At 44.1% G+C, this 22,964-nt stretch overlaps 1 protein-coding gene across 1 annotated transcript; it reads left to right on the top strand.

Annotated features, from left to right (window-relative positions):
• The first annotated feature begins 115 nt into the window (after positions 1-115).
• On the top strand, positions 116-14,052 carry LOC129337318 (prostatic acid phosphatase-like). Its single transcript, XM_054990923.1, has 7 exons — positions 116-151; positions 569-673; positions 5,937-6,069; positions 6,429-6,511; positions 8,885-8,991; positions 10,175-10,347; positions 13,963-14,052. The coding sequence occupies exons 1-6, from the start codon at positions 116-118 to the stop codon at positions 10,329-10,331; spliced, it is 621 nt and encodes a 206-aa protein (XP_054846898.1). The 3' UTR covers positions 10,332-10,347; positions 13,963-14,052.
• The last annotated feature ends 8,912 nt before the right edge of the window (positions 14,053-22,964 follow it).

Here is a 22,964-nt window from a genome sequence, read left to right as displayed (position 1 = left end):
CTGCACAGACACACAGATGCACAACACTGGTGTGTGTGTGGGGGAGAAATGCCATGAAAGATACATTGCTTAGAGTGTGCCCTCAGCCTGTAATATTGATACAACCCACATTGCCATGATAGTTCCCATCAGTGCTGTCCAGTCCCACAGAGTAAGCAATAGCATAGGAAGACCCATACCTGTATCTCAGCCCAACTGAAAAGGCAGTAGCTGGTCTATTTATGTAAGCTATTGGACTGGCTTGCTTCTTATGGAAACAAGTGGTAAAGTCTAAATAATAAATAAATAACCAACAGAAGCCAGCACTCTTCCACAAATGACAGAAGTGGAAGATCTGCCTCATACACACAAAAAAGTTTTTCTTTTTACATAAAAGCATTTGAACATCCAAATGGGATTACGCTACTCTAAATTATCTCCAGAGTACCTCAAGTACCAACTGGCAATGGGACACTGAGGTAAAATAATAATATGAAATAGTAGAGTATATGCTAGTATGACATACTAAGTATGTACTGATGTGGCATCAGGTGATCATTTGATTTTTCCTTTCACTCTTGTCTTTCAGAATTTTATAAATACCCTGGCAAGGTATACAGGCTATGATGTGGCTACTCTCAAAAACCTAACCAACTGGAAAACATCGAATATACATGATAACTTAATGGTTGAGGTATTATAAACACTGTAATGTTTTCTAATCTGATCACAGGTAACAGGCACCACATCTGAAAACTGCAGCAATGTATCTGCCCTGTTAAGTTGGGTCCTTATCACCCCCACAACTGCAATCGAGCATGTCCATAGAGACTGCACACTTGTAGAAACATCTGGGATGCCCCATCTTGAATGCTCATCCGCTGGCAGCACTAGATTGGGCCACATAGAACTCTGTGGTTTGTGTTCTGAATTCACTTTCTTTTGACTACCTCATTTAATCACACAGCACAATTTACTTTCCATCAGCACAAGACAGGCTCAGCACAGTTCCATAAGGGGTGGAGGAAAAGATGACTGAGAGATTTGGGCAGTAGAGATGTCAAGTGTCATACTTGACAAGCACATGAGATTCCTCACAATCTGTTTAGACAAATTGAATCAGTCTAAACTGGCCTTTTGCACAAATACACAGATAATGACTCTGTCCCCACCAATACTAGAAAGATAACACAAGATGCCCTGGGATATGCTGCAGCCCCACCACACATCTGTGGTGTTTTGACTTATACAGACATTGTGCAGGAATCTTCTATTGCATTTATTTATTTAGACGTTTAAGTAAAGGTAAAGGTAGTCCCCTGTGCAAGCACCGAGTCAAGTTCAAGTTCAAGTTAGCCTTTATTGGCATATATCAACAATTCAAGTTATCCGTTTACAAAAGGAAACCAAAAATTAAAAGGATACTACATTACAAATACATAAATACAATTGTAACTTATTTCTTTAATATTCTTTGACGCAACTTCATAGCAGAATGGAGAAACTTAGCCACCTTCTCGGTGACATCAGGAAAGGAATCATTCAACAGTCTATAGACTTTGAGTGAGTCAGAGCAATCCATCATATTGGCTAGATCAGATTTTAAATATGTTTGACGTATACCAGCGTACAAATGACAATGCAAAAGAACATGTGTAATTGACTCAACACATTTTTGTTCACATAAACAGCATCTAGCTGCCTAGGCTAAGTAAGCATCGATTCATTATTACTGACCTATAGAGGGACGTCGCATCACAACATTTTCTTGGCAGACTTTTGTTACAGGTTTGCCGTTGCCTTCCCCATCATCTACACTTTACCCCCAGGAAACTGGGCACTAGGGATGTGCATTTCGGCTTTCTGAAAGCCGAAAGAAAGCCGAAACAAAAGTGTTTCGGCTTCTTTCAGGTTAGCCGAAACGTTTCGGGCTAAGCCGAAACGTTTCGGCTAGCCGAAAGAAAAAAAGCCGAAACGTTTCGGCTTTAGGCTTTTTCAATGGGAAAATGCCTCCGGCGTCTTCCCGGACGTCTGGGGAAGGCATTTTCCCACCGAATCAGCCCAAAATTGGTGGGGACCTTCCTCTAACCCCTCTCTACAAACCCCCCACGTTTCAGACCGATTGGACTTTGGGGGGCCATGTTATGGCCCCCCAAAGCAGGTCACCCTATCCTCCCATAAGAAAGCGAAGGAGCAGCATATTGTTAGCATGCTGCTGCTCATCTTCTTCATTATTTCCTATGGGGAAAAATGAAGAAGCAGGCTTCCTTTGCCAGGGGTGGCATTTTGCATGCAAAATGCCCCCTCACCCTCAGGGGCCCTTCTCCCACCCCTCCTCCCACCCCCCACCAAGGCTCAGCCTGCTCCCACTTGGGGGGGGGCATTTCATGGCCTCCCCAAGTAGGTGCTCTAATCTCATTCTCTACCACTGACAGCTGGGGGAGGCTTGTCTTGCCAGGGGTGGCATTTTGCATGCAAAATGCCCCCCAACCCTCTGGGGCCCTTCTCCCACCCCCCACCAAGGCTCAGACTGCTCCCACTTGGGGGGGCCATTTCATGGCCTCCCCAAGTAGGTGCTCTCATCTCTACCACTGACAGCTGGGGGAGGCTTGTCTTGCCAGGGGTGGCATTTTGCATGCAAAATGCCCCCCAGCCCTCTGGGGCCCTTCTCCCACCCTTCCTCCCACCCCCACCAAGGCTCAGACTGCTCCCACTTGGGGGGGCATTTCATGGCCTCCCCAAGTAGGTCCTCTCAGCCCCCAAAGTCCACCCCCTACAGCCCCACACAAACCCAATTCCCCCCCAGCTGCCACACACAGACCCAAATCCCCACATTAGCCCCTCACAGACCCAAATCCACCCCCAGCAGCCCCACACCCATAACCCCAGGAACAGGCTGGCAAAGGCCAGCCCTCTCCCTTTGTTCCCTATGCTGGGAACTTCTAAACTCTCTTTCCCTGGGCAATTCTGCACAGCCCAGGGGTGCCACAATGGTGGGCACACTTCTGAGTGCCAGCTGGTCCCTGTGAAAGAACACCTGAACCACAGACACCCTCCCTCAAATTCCCCCACCACCTACAGAGATGGCTGGCCAGCCAGCCCCATTGTTCCCTACGATGGGAACCAACTGCACAACAAAGAATAAAACAAGAACAACACAAAATAAAGTTTTTAAAAAATTATTTTCTCCCTTCCAAAGTACAAGTAGGCAAAGCATTATGACACATTACACCAGCAGTTCCCCACACAGAAAAATAACACAACTCACTTAACATCAGAGAATCACAAAGCACGATTCCTGTCAAAAACACTTTATTTCTTGAACAGCTTTAGGTTACACAGCAGGGGGGAACACCAAAGGGCATGGCAGCACTATCTTACACAAAAATAACACAACTCACTTAACATCAGAGAATCACAAAAACACAATTCCTGGCAAAAACACTTTATTTCTTGAACAGCTTTAGGTTACACAGCAGGGGGGGGGGACACCAAAGGGCATGGAAGCAGTATCTTACACAAAAATAATACAACTCACTTCACATTAAAGAATCACCCCAAAAAATGCTGTCAAAAGCACTTTATTTCTGTAACTGCTTTAGGTTACACAGTAGGAAGGCACAACAGAGCAGGAAAGCAGTGTACTACACAAAAATAACACAACTCACTTCACATCAGAGAATCACACAAACACAATTGCTGTCAAAAACGGTGAAGTGGGTTGTATTATTTTTGTGTAAGATACTGCTTCCATGCCCTTTGGTGTCCCCCCCCCCCCTGCTGTGTAACCTAAAGCTGTTCAAGAAATAAAGTGTTTTTGCCAGGAATTGTGTTTTTGTGATTCTCTGATGTTAAGTGAGTTGTGTTATTTTTGTGTAAGATAGTGCTGCCATGCCCTTTGGTGTTCCCCCCTGCTGTGTAACCTAAAGCTGTTCAAGAAATAAAGTATTTTTGACAGGAATCGTGCTTTGTGATTCTCTGATGTTAAGTGAGTTGTGTTATTTTTCTGTGTGGGGGACTGCTGGTGTAATGTGTCATAATGCTTTGCCTACTTGTACTTTGGAAGGGAGAAAATAATTTTTTAAAAACTTTATTTTGTGTTGTTCTTGTTTTATTCTTTGTTGTGCAGTTGGTTCCCATCGTAGGGAACAATGGGGCTGGCTGGCCAGCCATCTCTGTAGGTGGTGGGGGAATTTGAGGGAGGGTGTCTGTGGTTCAGGTGCTCTTTCACAGGGACCAGCTGGCACTCAGAAGTGTGCCCACCATTGTGGCACCCCTGGGCTGTGCAGAATTGCCCAGGGAAAGAGAGTTTAGAAGTTCCCAGCATAGGGAACAAAGGGAGAGGGCTGGCCTTTGCCAGCCTGTTCCTGGGGTTATGGGTGTGGGGCTGCTGGGGGTGGATTTGGGTCTGTGAGGGGCTAATGTGGGGATTTGGGTCTGTGTGTGGCAGCTGGGGGGGAATTGGGTTTGTGTGGGGCTGCAAGGGGTGGACTTTAGGGGCTGAGAGGACCTACTTGGGGAGGCCATGAAATGCCCCCCCAAGTGGGAGCAGGCTGAGCCTTGGTGGGGGTGGGAGGAGGGGTGGGAGAAGGGCCCCTGAGGGCTGGGGGGCATTTTGCATGCAAAATGCCACCCCTGGCAAGACAAGCCTCCCCCAGCTGTCAGTGGTAGAGATGAGAGCAGAGCACCTACTTGGGGAGGCCATGAAATGGCCCCCCCAAGTGGGAGCAGGCTGAGCCTTGGTGGGGGGTGGGAGGAAGGGTGGGAGAAGGGCCCCTGAGGGTAAGGGGGCATTTTGCATGCAAAATGCCACCCCTGGCAAAGGAAGCCTGCTTCTTCATTTTTTCCCCATAGGAAATAATGAAGAAGATGAGCAGCAGCATGCTAACAATATGCTGCTCCTTCGCTTTCTTATGGGAGGATAGGGGGACCTGCTTTGGGGGGCCATAACATGGCCCCCCAAAGTCCAATCGGTCTGAAACTTGGGGGTTTTTTAGAGAGGGTTAGAGGAAGGTTCCCACCAATTTTGGGCTGATTCGGTGGGAAAATGCCTCCCCCAGACGTCCGGGAAGACGCCGGAGGCATTTTCCCATTGAAAAAGCCGAAAGCCGAAAGCCGAAAGTAAGCCGAAAGCCAAAAGCCGAAATGGCTGGCCGTTTCGGCTTTCGGCTTATATGAAAGAGAATCCTCTTTCGGCTTTCTGCTTTCGGCTTTAGCCAAAAATTTTTGGCTTGCACACCCCTACTGGGCACTCATTTTACTGACCTTGGAAGGATGGAAGGCTGAGTCAACCTTGAGCTGGCTATCTGAACCCGGCTTCCGCCAGGATCGAACTCAGGTTGTAAGCAGAGCTTGGGCTGCAGTACTGCCGCTTACCACTCTGTGCCACGGGGCTCTTTCATTTAGACATTTACACTCAGCTTTTTTCCCCTCTGGGAAGTCAAAGCAATTTGCATTGTTCTGCCCTCCTCCATTTTACCCTCACAAGAACTCTGTGAAGTGGATTAGGCTGAGTGACAGTGACAAGGTCTCCCGGTGGGCTTGCATGGCAGAGTAGGGACCGAAACCGGGAGCTCCCACAGCCTAGCCCAGCACTGGAACCACCTCACCACAGGGGCATCCCGTTAGCAAAAAAGAAGCCCAGGGTGCTAAAATAGATGGAAAACGCTACTTTTTAACATAACACATCCTTTTGTGTTAAAATGTTTATTTTAAACTACGCTTATAAAATATTTCTGTATTGGCATATGCTCGTCTGCACTTCCTCAAGCAGAGATGGGAAACAGACAACAGTATGGTGGTTCATTGCTTGATCATTGTTTTATTTTACTTTTTAAATAAAGAAGAAGAGAGTCAAGTAATCAGTTGACTTGAAGCCCAGAGAGGAAAATCCCTAACTGGAAAAAAGAACACCACGGGACAAGCAAGTCTAACTTATGTTTTCATTTTTACCACAGATCACACATCATTATCCCATACCAAGCTGGGCCACACCAGATGTACTGGCCAAGACAGAAAAGCTGTCAGACTTGACTATATTGTCACTGTTTGGGATTTACAAGAAAAAAGAGAAATCTCTGCTACAAGGAGGCAAGTACCACAACACCCAGCTTTCTCTGCCAATTCCCAATGTCCTTTACCTATACCAGATCTCCACTGAAATGGCACTACCAGCTGTTTTTCACACTAATATATGATATTAAGCAAAACCACAGTTCACATTGCAAGTAAACATCACTGCAGAATCTTAGTTTTCGACTGGGTATTGTGATTGTTAAGGAGAAAAACATTGTTATTTTAAATTATATGTCAGTTTTTGCAGGTGAGTATGGAACAGGAATCCTTCAGTAAAACAAAAAGTCACCCAAACTGTGGAACATTCCTTCCATTTTGAAACCATTTTCAAGCATGGATATTAAGTGACATACCTTTTAAATATTTTCATGCAGGTCTTGTTGTGAAAGCTGTCCTGAAAGACATCACAGAAGCTACTAAACATGAAAACAAGAGAAAGTTAACTGTCTATTCTGCAGTGAGTGCTTTGCTTTTCTTGAACACTTTTCTGATGTGGCAAGAATATAACAGATCTATGTTAAGTTCCTCAGTAGTGTCATGTTGAGTGCAGGCCAACCTCACAATCTAGGAATGCCAAATTAGCAGGAATCTCTCTTCAACACCAACAACAACAATAACAACAATCCCCCCCTGCCCTGCCAATCACCTGTCAGCACCTAGCTTTGAATTAAAATCCTCAAGGGAAGGCAAAACACCATGTAGCTTCAACTAGGAACTCTGTGTGGCTACACATCCTAGGGAATTTCAGGCCAGGTTTAGTTGAAAATGAAGGTGCTGTTGAAAAGCAAGTATGAAAAAACAATCAAAATAAAAGCAAACTTGCAGCAGTCTCTAATATAGCTGCCTAAACTGATGAAACACTTTGCCAGAGGACATTTTATATATATGGGGGTGAGAGAAAGAGATAGAGAAAGAGACAGAGAGAGATTTTAATGTGAGAGTTATGCAGATGCTTTGGAGAGATGTTCAATGAAACTAATTTCAGTGGCCTTAGAAGGGTAAAATGCTCTTCCCCATAGAGAAATTCATCCCTGCTAAAGGTAACATCTTCTTGCGCTGAAAGAAACCTTCCTGCATCCAGAAAGATTCTTGACTTTGCACCCATATCAGCTTTGGGTGCAGCTAGTGCCCCTGGGCAAGGAATACACAATACACCTTCCTTGGATGGAAATTGGACACAACATTGTTGATTTCAGCCATTGGAGCATTGGCATAGCATAAGGGCACGGATCCAGTGCATCAAATGGCCCACCACCATTCATTGGCATGTATTTCCCAGCCCACCTGCTGGGTAGCACTTTGGAATGTCAGAACGTGTAGCACCCATCCAGTCATTACCCTAGCAGTCCTCGCCACCCAGGGTGAGGCCTGCAACGGCCATTCCAGACACGTATCCTTTGGCTTCCTCCAGATCCCATAAGGGCACCCTGGGTCACCCAGCCAGCACAACCCACCCCAGTGGATCTGACCCTGTGCCCCAAATCTGTCCCTCCAAGTTGTAACTAGGAGCCCCAGCAGCAGCTGGCACCTAGGGAGGGAGGGAAGGAAAAAATCTGTCATCCTCCAATGCCGTCCAGGAATGGCAGCGACAACCACAAAGGGCAGATGGTGCAATGCCAATCCCCGACTGCACTGCTCCCCTTTTGGTCCCCTGGGGCAATCTGTGCTTCAGCAACAAGAGCTGGGAGGGAGAGAGCGAGTGAACACCAGATGGGCTGCAGTTCTGGTACTGCCATGGTACTTTAAATGTCCCTTTGAATTTCCACTATTGTCAAAGTTGGCCCAGCCTCTAAATTGAAAATAATGAGGGTAGAACTGGCCTCTGAGTCTGGATATCAGGTCTGCCTCCATTTATTCTGAATACCTGATCTACCAATGTCTAGCGCCTAGAAATTTCTAGCTGTGTCTGAAGAAGTGAGCCGAGAGACTCACAAAAGCTCATACCCTACCACAAATTTTGTTAGTCTTATAGGTGCTACTGAACTCTTGCTCCGATCTACTACTACAGACAGACTAACATGGCTGCCCATCTTGTTCTATCTGCTTAGAAATTGCATCCTCTCGATGGTTCTGCTGCTATCCCTTTGTTACTTCCATTGCTCATCTTAGGGACCTCCTTCATTGCAGCTGTCCCTCCTCATGCTTTTTATCCTCCAAGAGGGCAACATGACCTCTCTGCGTGTTCTGTAATATAATAATTCCTATCTTGCCTTTCCTGTCCCAGTTTAATAATAAAGTATACCCTTTCATTGTTTACAGCAATATGCCTCATGTGACCTTTAGCCTAAAGTGGACTCCCTCTCTATTTGTGCACAGCCAACTGCAACTAGCAGGCTCAAGGGTTGGAGCAATGCTGCTGCCTAGGGGGCATGGGCAGTAGCCGCAACAACAGGTGGATGGCTGCCATACTTCTGGGTCAGCCAAGGCTGTGGCTGAGTCCAAGGGGTTAGCCATGCCTCTCTTGGGCCTCTTATGAGGTAAAGGTGCCCATTGGAGCCTAGGAGGTAGAGGCAGTCCCAGCATAGCCTTCATAAGGGGCCTTGATACTGCCTGAAGAGGACTAGCTCCAGTTCTCCATAGCCTCACACAGTCACAAGCGGGAGAGCAGGGAGGAGGGGAGGAGGACCTGTGCGTGCTCAAGCCCTCCCCTCTTTCGGACTGAGGGCTGCTAAGAGGCCTTGAGGAAAGAGCACGGAGGGTGCATCAGCCACTGACCTTAGTACAGCCAAAGCCTCTGCTTCGTAGTGTATCGAATAAGTGAATACATACAAAATAATTAACCAAGTTCCGTTATTATAGAGAGAACTCTATATTATTTTTTTCTCTATAGCATGCAACCACAATTGCAGCCTTCCAGATGGCACTCAATATTTATAATGGGAAAGTGCCACCTTTATCTTCTTGCCAATTTATAGAACTGTACGAAGATATCAATGGGTAAGTGTGAGCATAACTGCATTCAATCAAATAAAAATTGCTTTGGCGTGCCAAACTACAAGTGCATTAAGTGTCACCCCCTCAAAAATATTTATTTGAAGGATTCTTTCACAAAACTGACCATATGTACGTGCATATATTTGGCAGAAAATTCAGTAGAGCAATCGATGAGGCACAGAACTAGTTCACACATCAACCACTTTTAGGTGTTTTAACATTAGGCTGCATAATGCAGGTCTGTTCCACTAGTGCTGGTGCTTCCTCTGGCAGAAGAAACCTTCCCTGGTGCAGGAAATCTCCCTCCATTGTAGAAAAGGGCCTCTGCTAGCAAAAGAGATCCTCCAGACCCAGCCTTTTGTGTTTGCAAAGTGCAGCGCAGACATCTTCAATTTACCAATACATCAGTGGATTTAGAACTGTGTAGCTTTGTTGAGGATCTCACCGAATATAAAATCAAATAATAATGCTGGCTGGCTAGCTGGCTTGCAGTCAATGACCTTTAAGAACTATCAGCAAAAGTGTATAAGATATGAAACTTTAAATTTATATTTAAAATCATTAATATTGTTAATATCCTACTGAAAAGTGAACATTAAAGGCAGCAGACACATTTCAAATCCTTTAAAAAAAGCTCAGAAATTAGCACATTAGTAAAATCAACATATCCAAGCAGCATTCCTGTTAGATCAAACTGAAGTAGAGGTACGAGAAAGACAAAATCTCCAAACCACTCCCTAGGGAAAAAACAAAGACATTTCGTGGTACAGCATGTTTCTGTGTACATTATCACTCTGTTTATCACCGCTGTTTGCATTCCCTCATTTTGCCAGCTATTCCCTGTCTAGACCAAGATTCTTGGTTTTAGCCCCACTGTGGCTGGCTGCATTTCCCATGACTTCCTCTTGAACCACATTCCCAGCTTTGGCGATGCTAAAGAATTTCCACATAATTAAAGTTTTTGGCCCTATGCTGAGCCCACCACGGTCCTTTGCTGTGACTTGAGAGCTTCCTTCTAGTTTCTGCATAAGGCTTCTCTTCCACGGCCACCTGCCACCCCAGGTCTATAACAACTTATTGGTGCCTTATGTTCTGACCCTTAAGAAGCTCCTGCTTCGCAATCTGGGCAGAAAATGCTACAACCTAAGTGTTCATCTTCTTTTTCGTTCCTGGGCTCCTGAATAAGGCAATACACCGTTGAGATGTACTACCGAAATGATACTTATGGAAGACTTCAGCAGCTCGCTCTTCCTGGATGCACGTTCTCTTGTCCACTAGCAAGGTTTACTCGACTGGTTTCTGCTGTCATCGTGAAAGACTGGGCAAAGGAGTGTGAGAAGTGAGCTCAGAGTCACAAGGGTAACTCATTTATTATTGGGATATATCAAGTATAGGGGTGTGCACTTGTTAGGGTGTTTTTTAAATTCTGTATTAAAGAGCTGCAAAGGACATCATTATCATTGTTATATATCAGATGCCTCGCCATTGTTCCAGAAAGTTTTTGGAAATATTGCAACAATAATCCTGAAGTTACCCTTTCCAAATTTCTCATAAAACATCACGAGTTTCACCTTCCCCAAGAGGCAACAAGAGTGAGGAGGGTGGGAGAGATGGAGGGGCTGGCCCTCATCTAAAGGGCCATTATTTTCAAAGGGGTGGCCTGGCCTCTGGATTTGGATTCAATGGGGTGACCTGGCACTCTAAATAATGAGCTGTAGGCCTAAATACACTCTGAAGGCCAGATCTACTACCCATTAGTTTCAGTGGCCTAGAGGTATGGGCTCCCTCCTCCCTTATTGTTCCTCCTGCATGCCAGGGAGGGGAGGCACAGCCAGGCTGGCTGCCCCCGCAGCCATTGAAAATAATGGGTGTTAGGCTTGGCCTCCAGATTCAGAGATTAGGTCTTCCCTTTGAAAACAATAGTCATTTGAAGTTTAAGAGGCCATTGCACTGCAGATAGGAATGCCATTCCTTCGATAGGGGCAAGACATCCCCTGTTCCCACCTTTTGCTCACTGCCACCATTTATCTGACCAGAAAGGCAGGGAATGGGCCTCCTGAGTGCTGACATTATTGCCCCCTGCATCGTAGCAGGCTGATTTGGGCCCCAATCAGGCTGAATTGGGCTCGTTTGGGGCCCAAATCTGTCCACTGCGACACACACTCTTGCTCCCCAGTCTTGCACGATGACGTCACTTCCCAGAGCTAATGTGAGGAACTTCCCAGCAGCAACAGTACGGTAAACACTGAGTCCCCTCCCCTGTTGGGAGGATATGGGGACTTGGCAACCCTAACTGCACACCAGCTGTGAACAATGAAAGGTTTCCTCACCCCCCAGTTCCAAATATTTCCAAAATTAACAAGACAACAATAGCAGAATTGGGAAATATTGGGAAAGCCTTTCATGGTATCAGATATTGCTGATCCAATCCAGGAAATGTTTGATGTATTATCAATATCTGATTTCACACTTCTACTATGCATGCATAATTAATCCCAATAAGACAGAGATGCTAGTGGTGAGGGGAAGTCCTAGCCAAGAAAATAGGTTTATCTTCTGTTCTAGATGGTGTTGCACTCATCCTAAACAAGCAGGTTTATAGTTTGGGGGTGTTGCTAGGCTTGGGGCTCTTGTTGGATAAAGAGATGGAAGCAGTTGCCGGAGGCACCTTTTGCCAGCTTCAGCTGATGAGCCAGCTGGAGCTCTTTCTGGGCAGGAAAGATCTTGCCACTGTAATACATGCCCTGGTAACATTTAAATTAGATTACTGTAATGTGCTGGAGAGGAGGCTGCCCTTGAAGATTGTCCAGAAGGTACAGTTGGTACAGAATGCAGTGGCCAGAGCACAGACTGGACTGGGTCATAGAAACAATATCACGCCAGTCTTGTTCTATCTGCACAGGCTACCCATTTACTTACAAGCTGAATTCAAGGTACTGGTATCGACCTTTAAATTCGTATATGGCTTGGGGTCAGCGTACCGCACGGACAGCCTTCTTCTATATGAACCTACCTACCCATTCACGCCATTCACATTCAGAGGTTCTGCTTCTATTGCCCTCACCATCTGAGGCTAGACAGGTGACAACCTGAGAAAGGTCCTTCTCAGTCTTGGCACCAAAACTTTGAGAGTCTGTCTCTGGAGAGATTTGTCTGTTCCTCACTATTGGTGTCTTCCACTACTGGGTGAAGAATTTTGTTTTGTTTGGCATACCCTCAGTAACTGTTACTTGCCATCCTCCCTGTTCTTTTCTTGTGGGTTTGTGTGTGTGTGTGTGTTGGGTTTTTAAATACTTTTAAAATGTTAAATATTTTAATGTTCACCGCCTTAGGGATCCTATTAGGGTAGAAAGGTAGTGTAGAAATAGATTTTTTTTAAAAGATTGATTGATTGGTTGGTTGGTTGGTTGGTTGGTTGGTTGGTTGGTTGGTTGGTTGGTTGGTTGGTTGATTGATTGATTGATTGATTGATTGATTGATTGATTGATTGATTGATTGATTGATTGATTGATTGATTGATTGATTGATTGATTGATAGTCCGCCTTTCACACTGAGACTCAAGGCAGGTTACATAGTATCAGATTAGTACAGTCAGTATCAAGGGCATTTCAATAAACAATGCCATAGGGTAAACAAATGCAAATTTACAAAGCTATAACATTAGCAAAAAAAACTGATACAGAGTTGAAGAAATGTTGAAACAGAGCATAAGAAATGCTAGGACTGACATTAAACAACATAGAACTACCCAGTAGGGTCATACTTAAAGAAGCATTACATAAGGCAACATAGTGGTGAAGTCTATGGTCCCTAACTTGTTGGTGAAGCATCTCTTTGAGACCACAAATTATGCAGTCGAGATTCCCGCATTTGGGGAAATCATAGGGGTCAGCCCTCCTATCTGAGTAAAAAGCCCTTTTGAATAATTCAGTTTTGCATCATTTGCAGAAAGCCTGGAGAGTGGCGGCTCTCCTGACTTCCTCAGGCAGGCCATTCCATAGGGCAGGGGCCACCACAGAGAACGCATGTGTACAGGCAGCTGTTGATTTCACCCATGTGCAGGGTGGCACCTGCAGGAGATGCTGTTCAGATGACCGAAGCTGCCATGGAGAAACATAGGGAGAGTGGTGGTCCCGTAGATATGCCAGACCAAGGTCATGAAGAGCCTTCTATGTAATAGCCAATACCTTGAACTGAGCATGGTAACTCATAGGTAGCCATTGGAGTGACTGCAGGATGGGAGTGATATTCATGCTCCTGATAACAGCCAAGCCACAGTGTTTTGCACCAACTGGAGTCTTCTAGTTAACTCAGATTGGAGACCTGTGTATAGTGCATTACAATAGTCAAGTCTTGATGTCACCATAACATGGATCCAAATGGCCAAGAGTTGGTCAGCTACTGTTCTCTCAATCACTTTGCCCAGAAAGGGCAGATTAGACACTGGGCAATTAATGGCCATGTCATTTTTGTCTAGGGATGGTTTTTTAATTAGCTCTGTGCAGGATAAGCACAACTGGAAACTCTTGGCCCAAGGAAAAAGACTGGATTGTTCCTCAGACATGACTGAGGAGAAATAAACTGTATGTTATGGAGCCAAGAAGGCGTCCCATCTCCCAGTCACCCAAGAATCTTTTCGCTTGGCCATGTATGGTGGTAATTTGGACATATATCAAAATCCACTGTATTGTAGTTATTCTCATGTGCCTTAGACAGCTGAAGCGCCACCGCCTCAAAACACCTGCACACATCTCTTCCCATGACCATTTCCCATCCGCACTAGAGATTGTCCTGTGACATTTGTAACAGAATCTTCTCCACAATGATTCTCATGAGGCCATCAAATGTGTTTTGTGAATGGCTTGAGACAAAAGAGAAGAGGAGTGCATTAATCTTTCTCATTCCTACCTCACCACCTCCAGTTCAAGGCATTTTCTCTCGGGCTAATGGATAGCTGTTCATTCTCCTCACAGGCTCTTGTATGCCAGCAGAGAAGTAGACAACATGGACAAGAATACGACCATTTGTAAAAAGAACAAAATATAACAGATGCACAATGGTAAAAAAAGAAGCAACCATCAAAATCCAGAAGCTTTCTGTAACTGCACTGTTAAAAACCTTTACAGATTTTTTTAAAATTCTGAAATGATGTTAAGCTAAATAAAGTAAGAACATTAGTGACTAGATAAGGTTTAAAAGGAGTGCATTGCTTTCTTCATAATATCTCTCTCTCTCTACCTCATACTGCTTCTTAACTTACTAGCTTTAAACAGACTACTAAAATATAAAAACTAGACCACATTTAAAAGGTTGTGAAAATCATCCTTTACTATTCTAATAAAAGAGGAACTGTCTCCATATGATCTATATTTTGGAGAAAAGAAAAGGTTAAAAGATTCCTAGCCTCAGAAAAATAGCTGCATTCAAAAGTCAGGTGATACAGAGTGTCTACATGGCCTTCAACACTTTTACATAGTCTGTCAGAGTGTGGTACCCTACAATACCTCCCTTGCAAAACTCTAGATAGTAAGGCATTTAGGCATGCCAACAAAAAAGCACACCTATACTGAGGAACAGTCAAATATGAACAAAGGTCAGGAAGCTGACCAGATGGAAGAATGCCAACAAACTGAATTATTTGAATTGAGACTATAAAGTGTAAACAGTCAGATAGTTACGGTGGTGTTTTTCTTTTTTCACTGAGAGTTTTGGCCATAACTCTCCCACTTTGTTGTGTATAACAAACTGAGTAAAGTAAATGTGTCATGCTTTACAAATTGTGTTATTATAATCATCCAGGGCTTTTTTCTGGGGAAAGAGGTAAGGGAACTCTCACCCAGGGCAACTCCCAGCAAGAGGTAGTGCTCTTGTCACTACATGTGCATGCGTGCTCCTGGGACCGCGCAATGATGTCACTTCCAGTAAGTGATGTTATCGCGCATAGCGCCCCCCCCCCGGAGGGAAAGAAAGAAAGAAAGAAAGAAAGAAAAAGAAAGAAAGAAAGAAAGAAAGAAAGAAAGAAAGAAAGAAAGAAAGAAAGAAAGAAAGAAAGAAGCGATTGAGGGAGGGAGGGAGGCTTCAGCTGGGGGGGAATCCCCCTCCTCTCAGCTGAAATTTAAAGCCTGTTTGGGGCTTCCGCTGACCAGCTAAAGAGCAGGGTTTACAGAGCTCCTTTCCCACAGCTTGCCAAGCAAAAAGGAGCTCTTTTAACCTCCGCTCTTCAGCTGGTGGGGGGGACTTCTCATGACCAGCTGAAGAGTGGGGGTTAAAGAGCTCCTTTCCCTTGCAAGCTGGTCAGGTGGTCAGGGCCACCTGAACACGTGACTACTTTGCAGAGCTGCTGGAACACCGTTCCAGCACGTTCCGGCAGAAAAAAAGGCTTGATCGTACCTAAATAAACCGTGCTAAAGCATGCTCTTAGCTTCCTGTCTGGTGAGTGAATGGAGAGAGTCCAAGGAAAGTTTAAGGAGTTGAAGTCATTGCTCTACAGGTTTATCCCAATGGGAAACAAAAGAGTCCTCTCTAATCAAGTCAAGGTAGCCCTCATGGATGTCGGAGTACATGGTTTTAACTTTTAGGGGGAAAGCTTTTATCCAAGCCTGAGCTTCAAGAGAGGATTGTCCCAATTTGGCTTGGAGGGCCATCCCTGCTACACAATTCACAATTCCAGAGATGGATTGTAGGAATTTAGGAAGAACTGCATCAAAAGACTCGCCTATTTTATTAATCCAATACCCTCCCCCATTTAAACTTGGTGCAGCCACCATGACATTGAAGAGTTTAATTGAAGCTGGAATATACTGAGACCCAGATGAATAAAAGAAGCGACAGATGATATTTGTTGCTGCTGTAGCCAGTCTTTTAACATGAGCAGCTTCCACTAACCGAGTTAATCTTTGATCAAACTAAACCCCTAAAAATTTAAAATAGGGGACCTCCTTGATGTTGTTGCCATGAATTTGCCACTTATGGTGAGCATTAGATTTTTTAACTGAAAATAATTACCTTGGATTTTTAATAGTTGACTATCAGGCTTTCTTCTCAACAATAAGAGACAAAAGCCTTTATCAGAGAGGACCATCCAGAAGTTGTTCTTGATAGGAGAACTGCATCATCAGCAAAGAGTAAAAAAGGAACTTCCACATTAGCAATGGATGGAGAATAGCAATCCTGGATGGAAACAGCAGAACTCATATTATTAATATACATATTAAACATTAAGGGGCTAGCACACACTCCTGAGATGTACTCTTTGCTGTGGGGAAAATTACATATATCTCAGCATCATGTGTCATATTCTGCAATCAGTTACGTCATCTTCCTCATACTTGTGAAAGTGCTAGGGGTGGAATTAATGTACAGATTATGGAATATAAAGAGCAAAAACCATTGAAACTGAAGCCCTAAGTTCCTTTAGCTTCAGTGGGAGAGTTAGGGAAGGACTTAACTGTTTCCCACTGAGTTCCTGGACAGAAAAATGCTTAATATTGGCTGGATCATACCCACTGTGTGCTACGGCCAAAACTTGTTTTAATACTTTAGACCAATAGAACAATCTTATGCGGAGTATTCCATTCTAACCTTATTGATTTAAAAAGGTTTAGGCTCAAATGATTCTGCATAAGGTTACACTGTACTTAACTTACATTCACCGTGACATTTAATTGCTTATTGCAAGGAGACCAGCTTGCCTTCTGCTTAGGCCCACTGTATTCTACTCTCCAAAGAGTGGTCCAGCAGCCAGGAATAACTGTCTACCCCCTAATAAAGGCAGCCATTTAGCATTCTTACTATTCATTCCATTATTGATCAGGGCATTATAAATGGCCTTTCCCTCCCTTGTAACTTTGCATCAACCCTGGCCCAATGACACCCAGCAAATATATCCCTGGCCTGGGATTTGAATCAGGAGCTCACCCCTCTAAGCCCAGCTTTCCAGCCACAGAAGCACAGAGCCTTCCCTGTGCCAGGTGTGGATTTGAACACCCCCACATCATCACACACATGAACACCTGAAGCTGCCACATACTGAATCAGACCACTGGTGCATCAGGGTCAGTCCTGCCTACTCAGACTGGCAGCAGCTCTCCGGGGCCTCAGGAAGGGCTCCTCCATGTCTCCTCCTACTTGATTCTTTTAACAGGAGATGCCAGAGGCTGAACCTGGGACCTTCTGCCTTGGGTTTGCGGAGCCACACTTGGCTTCCTCTCTCTTGCAGAACTCTATTCCCTCCTTCCTATCCCCATCTTCAAATCCCACCCTCCTGCTAGGAACGCAGAGAGAGCCTCACTCACTCTTTAAATGGGGAAATGGCCATTTAAAGAGTGGGTGAGGCTTGGCTGGCTGGCTGGACGGGCTGGACGGGAACTCCCGGCCAGCCAGACAAGCCTCACTCGCTCTTTAAATGGGGAAATGGCCATTTAAACTGTGGGCGAGGCTTGGCTGGCCGGCCGGGAGTTCCCAGCCAGCCAGCCAGGCCCCACCAGCAGTTTAAATGGATGTTCCCCCACTGCTCCAAGCGGTGGGGAAATGGCCATTTAAACAGTGGGGCTTGGTTGGCTGGCTGGCTGGCTGGCCGGGAACTCCCAGCCAGCCAGACAAGCTTCACTCGCTCTTTAAATGGGGAAATGGCCATTTAAAGAGTGGGTGAGGCTTGACTGACCGGCTGGGAGTTCCCGGCTGGCCAGCCAAGCCCCACCCACATTTAAACTGCAGGTGAGGCTTGGCTAGCCGGCAAGGAACTCCTGGCTGGGCAGCCAAGCCCCGCTGTTTAAATGATCAGCTGCTTGTCGGGGATCTCCCCAACAAGCAGTTGATCCATGGGTTTAAATGCCCCTTTCCCTGTCGCTTTGCAGCAGCAGGGAAAGGGGCACTGCTGTTTAAAATGAACCAAACAAACCAATAGAACAGTTCATGGAAGTTCGTGGAAACGAGCTTCTACAAACCACTGGTTTGTGAACCACTATCCAGGCTGGTTCGTGGGTTTTTTTGGTTCATATTCCGGTTCGTGCCCCTCTCTAGTCCCCACCCAGCCTATTTAGCTGCAGCTTGAGATGGCTTGAGATAGCTGGGCTTGGGATAGCTGCATTGCTGGATCAGCTGGTCCACTAGGTGCAGTTCCAGCTGCTCTTGACTCAGAGGCCAGCTGGCCAGGCAGAGGTCAAGACCCTAATGTGATTCTGAAAATGCTGGGCTAAATTTCTTCCTTGAGCTAGCAGTAAAGGGCATTTTATTAGCTTCATTTAGCTTGGAAGAAGGCCTCCTCCCTCGATTCTTCTGATTTAGACACAGATTCGTGTTGCAGTTAACTCAGTGTTACACATTTTATCTCACCTGTTGGGGAAACTTTCCTTTCAAAATAGACACGTGGAAACAAAGAGTATCTTTATTTATGTCAAAGCAATGCTCTAACCACCAAACCACAGGGCTGTATTGAAATGGCTGTTCCCTCTCACAGCTTCTCTCTTACAGGCTAACAGCCTTCTGACTGAAGAGGTCAGAAATGTATTTATCCCAGGTGTCAAGTGAAAATCTTGTCTCCCAGCCAATAATCACTCAACATTGTATTTTAAGACTTTTATTTAAAATCAATCTAATCATTCTTGAAATTATATGAAAAAATCACAAGAATACAAAAAAAACCCTACTTGCATATGTTAATGCAACCAAACAGATTAACAGATACCATCATCCCCTATCCTAGCTATCAAATCTAAAAGATTAAATGCAGTTTCTATGATTCTCACCAAGGCTCTTTAAGAAAGTTTAGATAATCTCATGCATCCCAAGTCTGAGAGATTTGATGAGTGGGTGGGGTGCAGTCATCTTATATAGGCTTAACTATGTGAAACCCACACGACCGCACCAAATCCTTCCTATTTGTCACTTTTGATGTTATGAGATGAGCACTTCTCTAAGCTTAGAAGAAATATCCTATAGGAATATTTGTATCAAAACTGTGTACTGTTAGCTCAATTTGTTCAGAGATTTTTCTGGGCATATGTCCATCTATTCAAAGTATTCTCCAAGGCTGGAACCGTAAGAACATTTGCTGAGACAATAACACTTGTACATGTTTTGCAAATTTGGAAACTAAAGCAAATTGCCAGCTTTCTTTTGTTCAATCAATATTTATAACAGACAAGGGTCTGCATCAATGAGACTAGACTATCGCAATGCACTCTACATGGGTGCATTGGTGGTGCATGGGTGCATTCTATATGGAAGCTCCAGTTGGTGTAGAATGCTCCAGCCAAGATACTACTGGGCATCGGATGGTACATGCTTGTCACATACATTCTGCAAACACTCCATTGGTTACTGATCAGTTAATAACCTCAATTCAAGGGTCTGGTTATCACTTACAAAGCCCTTAATGGCTTTGGACCTGCATGCTGGGTAAGCTCTCCCATTATGTTCTGCTGCAACAGCTTCTCTATCTGAACAAAGCCTTCCAAAGGTGCCTGCCTGCCAAGTTGCCTGTTTGTGTACATTTGCAGTGGTTCCACCTTGTGAAATGGCCTGCAAGATTCCCACACCTCTATCATTCTGCAGAATGTGCAAAACGGAAAGCTTTTTAAAAAGAGAAATTAGAACTGTAGTGGAATGGAACAGTCCAGGAGGGCAACTTTACCATGGAACAGGATTGTAGTCTGTGGCAACGTAGGTGTCACCTTGCTTTTTTTTTTACTGCATTGTTTTAACCTTGTGAGGTGTTGCCTGTATTGTTTATAATATACATTGCCTTTGATAGCTCGTTTTTGCATTGTTCTCTTATTCTGTATTTCCAAGTCCTGTTGCATGGTTCACTGGTTATAACTGCCTCGAGTCTCCATGAGAAAAGGGGACTATAAATAAATAAAATAAACAATACAGAAATAAAATAGTTCCATATCCAGGGTGAGGCTGTATTTTCTGGTGTAGCTCATGCAGGGGAAGCAAAAAAAGCCCTGGAAATGGCCTCGCCCCCAGAGTGGTCCCATCCAACCCGATGGAGGGAGGAAAGTAGGAACAGCAGGCTCCTAGCTCACAGTCACAGCACCATGCTGGCAGACTGCGCCTACCTGCCCCTCTGCTCTGTGGCTATGCCCACCTACCTGTACCTGGGCTCATGGCAGCAGCCTTGTTAAAGCCCTTTCAATGGGAGTAGTGAGAGTGATAAATATTCCCTCTCCTCAAACAATGCTATCTAGTGGGTGTTTGGGGCATGATAAGGGGATTTTGCAACCTGCCTCCAAAGACAAGGTGAAGGAACTGCTATGTATGATGCAGACAAATTGACTTTTATCTGTTTTAATTTGGATGCTGCATTGGAAGAGAAATATGAAAATTGGAATTATACTTCTCTTCCAACCAAAATAGCTAGGATGAGTTTCTGACAAAATACTAAGAGGATTTTAACCTACAACATGCATAGTTATCCTATACATTTCCTAGGTAATTAATACCACTACAGAAGGTAGTAAAGCAAGGTTGCCTCTTGGCTCCCACCCTGTTTAATCTTTATATTAATGACATAGTTTATAGTTGTGAGGGCATGGAATTTATGCCCCCGGCAATAGGTCAAACTAAGGTACCAATAATGTTATATGCAGATGACATAGTTTTATTGTCACTGACCAAAAGTAGCCTGAGAAGGCTATTGGATAGGGTGGGTCAGTATTGTAAAGAAGAAGGCCTCCGTATAAAGTATGCCAAGTCCAAGATAATGGTTTTTAGGAAGCGTCCTAGGAAGTCAGTTTGGAGAATTTTAGGTGTACCGATCGAACAGTATAGTACATATAAATACTTACAAATAACGTTTTCAGAAACTCTTTCATGGCGGCCCCATTTAACACTGTTAAAGTCTTCTTCTATGAAGACTGTGGAGGCGATAGTGAAATTTTTCTTCTCCACGGGAGGTGGTATGGTTGATTCTGTTATCAAGCTGTTTGGGAGTAAGGTGATCCCCAGTTGGTTTTATGGGATTGAAATATGGGGCTGGGAAGAGAAGATTCTGGATCAATTGGAAATGATTCAAAATTACTTTATGAGACGGATCCTAGTGTTGCCAAAGGGTTCTCCAGTTGCACAAATGAGGGCTGAGCTTGGTATTCCATCTCTGAAATTTTAGAGCAAATTTTAGAGTTCTATCTTATTGGAAGAAAAATCTAGAGTGCCATCAGGATTCATTGGGAGGCCAAAGTTTCGGTTCTCTTTTTAATCATGTTAAAACCTATAAGGAATATTTGGGATTTATACAGTCCAAGTACGTAATACCAAATGACCTGATCAGAACTAATAGATCAAGTCATGAGCTGAGGGATTGGGTCTTTAAAATGGACAGGAATATAGATAGATATGCAATTGTTCAATCTAAAGTGGCCCCTTTTTTCAATTTTTTTAGAAAAGATCATATTAGGTCACCGTATCTTAGGACCTTAACAACAATGAAATTAAGGATGGCCTTTACCATCTTAAGATTTCAAGCTATGCCTTCCACAGTAAGTATGGGCTGTTTCTTAAGTGTTCCCACCCCTCTATGACTTTGTTTGTGTTGTATTGGAGAAGTAGATGATTTGATTCATTATATCCTGAGATGCCCTCTCCTTTTGGACCCCAAAAACAAATTTATTTCTAATATTTTGTCCTTGTGGAAAGGGGTTTCAGACATGGAAAAAGTAGTATTTTTGTTAGCTGATGAGGACCTTTTTGTTTCTAATAGAGTTGCTTTGTATGCATTAGTGGCAGGAAAGATTAGATTGAAATGTATGGAATAATAGAACAACTGTGTTTTGAACATGTGTTAATCTGGTTCTGACCCTGTGTGGCTGCGTTTTGTATTATGTTGTATAATATTGATATGACCTATGGTCGATACAATAAATTACTGCTACTACTACTACTAAAAACCAAAATAGCTGGGATGAGTTTCTGACAAAATGCTATGAGGATTTTAACCTACAACATGCATAGTTATCCTGTACATTTCCTAGGTAATTAATAGTGTAATCCTAAGAACATTTTCCTGAGAGTAAGTCCCAGGATTGCTCTCTGGCTAGTCAAATATTACTAGTCAGTTATAGACCTCTCAACTTCTCCCTTCTTCAAAAGGGAGCATTTCCTGCCCTTTGAAGGAGGTTATGCTTAAATTATTATCAAAGATGTCAACATGCAATCCACATGACCTTACAAAGGATAGCTTAGTGACTAATTTCCCTCTTAGGGATAAGAAAGATGAACATGCATGGCCACTTCTAGGAGTTATCTCATCCAACTGGTTTCTGGACTGTAAATATCTTGATTGTCCTGCTAGATTATTTGCATTGAGATAATGATAAGGAAGTGGAAGTTCTGTGCTATGGGACTCTTATTACACAAGGTACAGTTCATTCTCTCTCTTTCTCTCCTTCCTTCTCGTGATGTTCAGCAAGACACTGGATGCAGTAGCCTTGAGATTGTGATGTCCATATGCTGATAACAACCAACTTACTTACTATTGTTTCGTGTAACCCAGATCTATCAACAGATTCCTTGAATAAGAGCTTGAGAACAATGATTACTAAATTGAAGTCAATGAGTTAGAAGTGCATAACTCAGTTAAGATGGAAATAGTGAAAGTGGACAATCAATCAGGATTAGAGGTGGGCTTGGACTGGGAAAAAGCCATGGACCATCAGCCCATGGTCTGTTGCATTCCAGGACACTCTGGTTGATCCAGAACATGGGAGGCACCATTGTTAAGTAGTGCTAGTTGCTGGGATCTTATTGTGCCATTTAAGAGAGTTTCATTTGGTATCAGTTTGCTTCTGGCCAGAATTAAAGATGCTGATTTTAACCTCTGAAGCCCTAAACAGTTTGAGTCCAGAGAGTGCCGTCTCCTGAAGGAATGTCCAAAGACAATTGAGTCATGCAGATTCATGGTTGTCCCAGGTGCTTTCGTTGTCTGCAGTGAAGTTGACATCTTGGAAGAGATTGTACCTGGGCAATATCTAAT

This window comes from Eublepharis macularius, chromosome 11, assembly GCF_028583425.1.
Source record: "Eublepharis macularius isolate TG4126 chromosome 11, MPM_Emac_v1.0, whole genome shotgun sequence".
Classification (NCBI taxonomy): domain Eukaryota; kingdom Metazoa; phylum Chordata; class Lepidosauria; order Squamata; family Eublepharidae; genus Eublepharis; species Eublepharis macularius.
The sequence above is the reverse complement of the archived record's forward strand: the minus strand, read 5'-3'. Positions and strand labels throughout refer to the sequence as shown.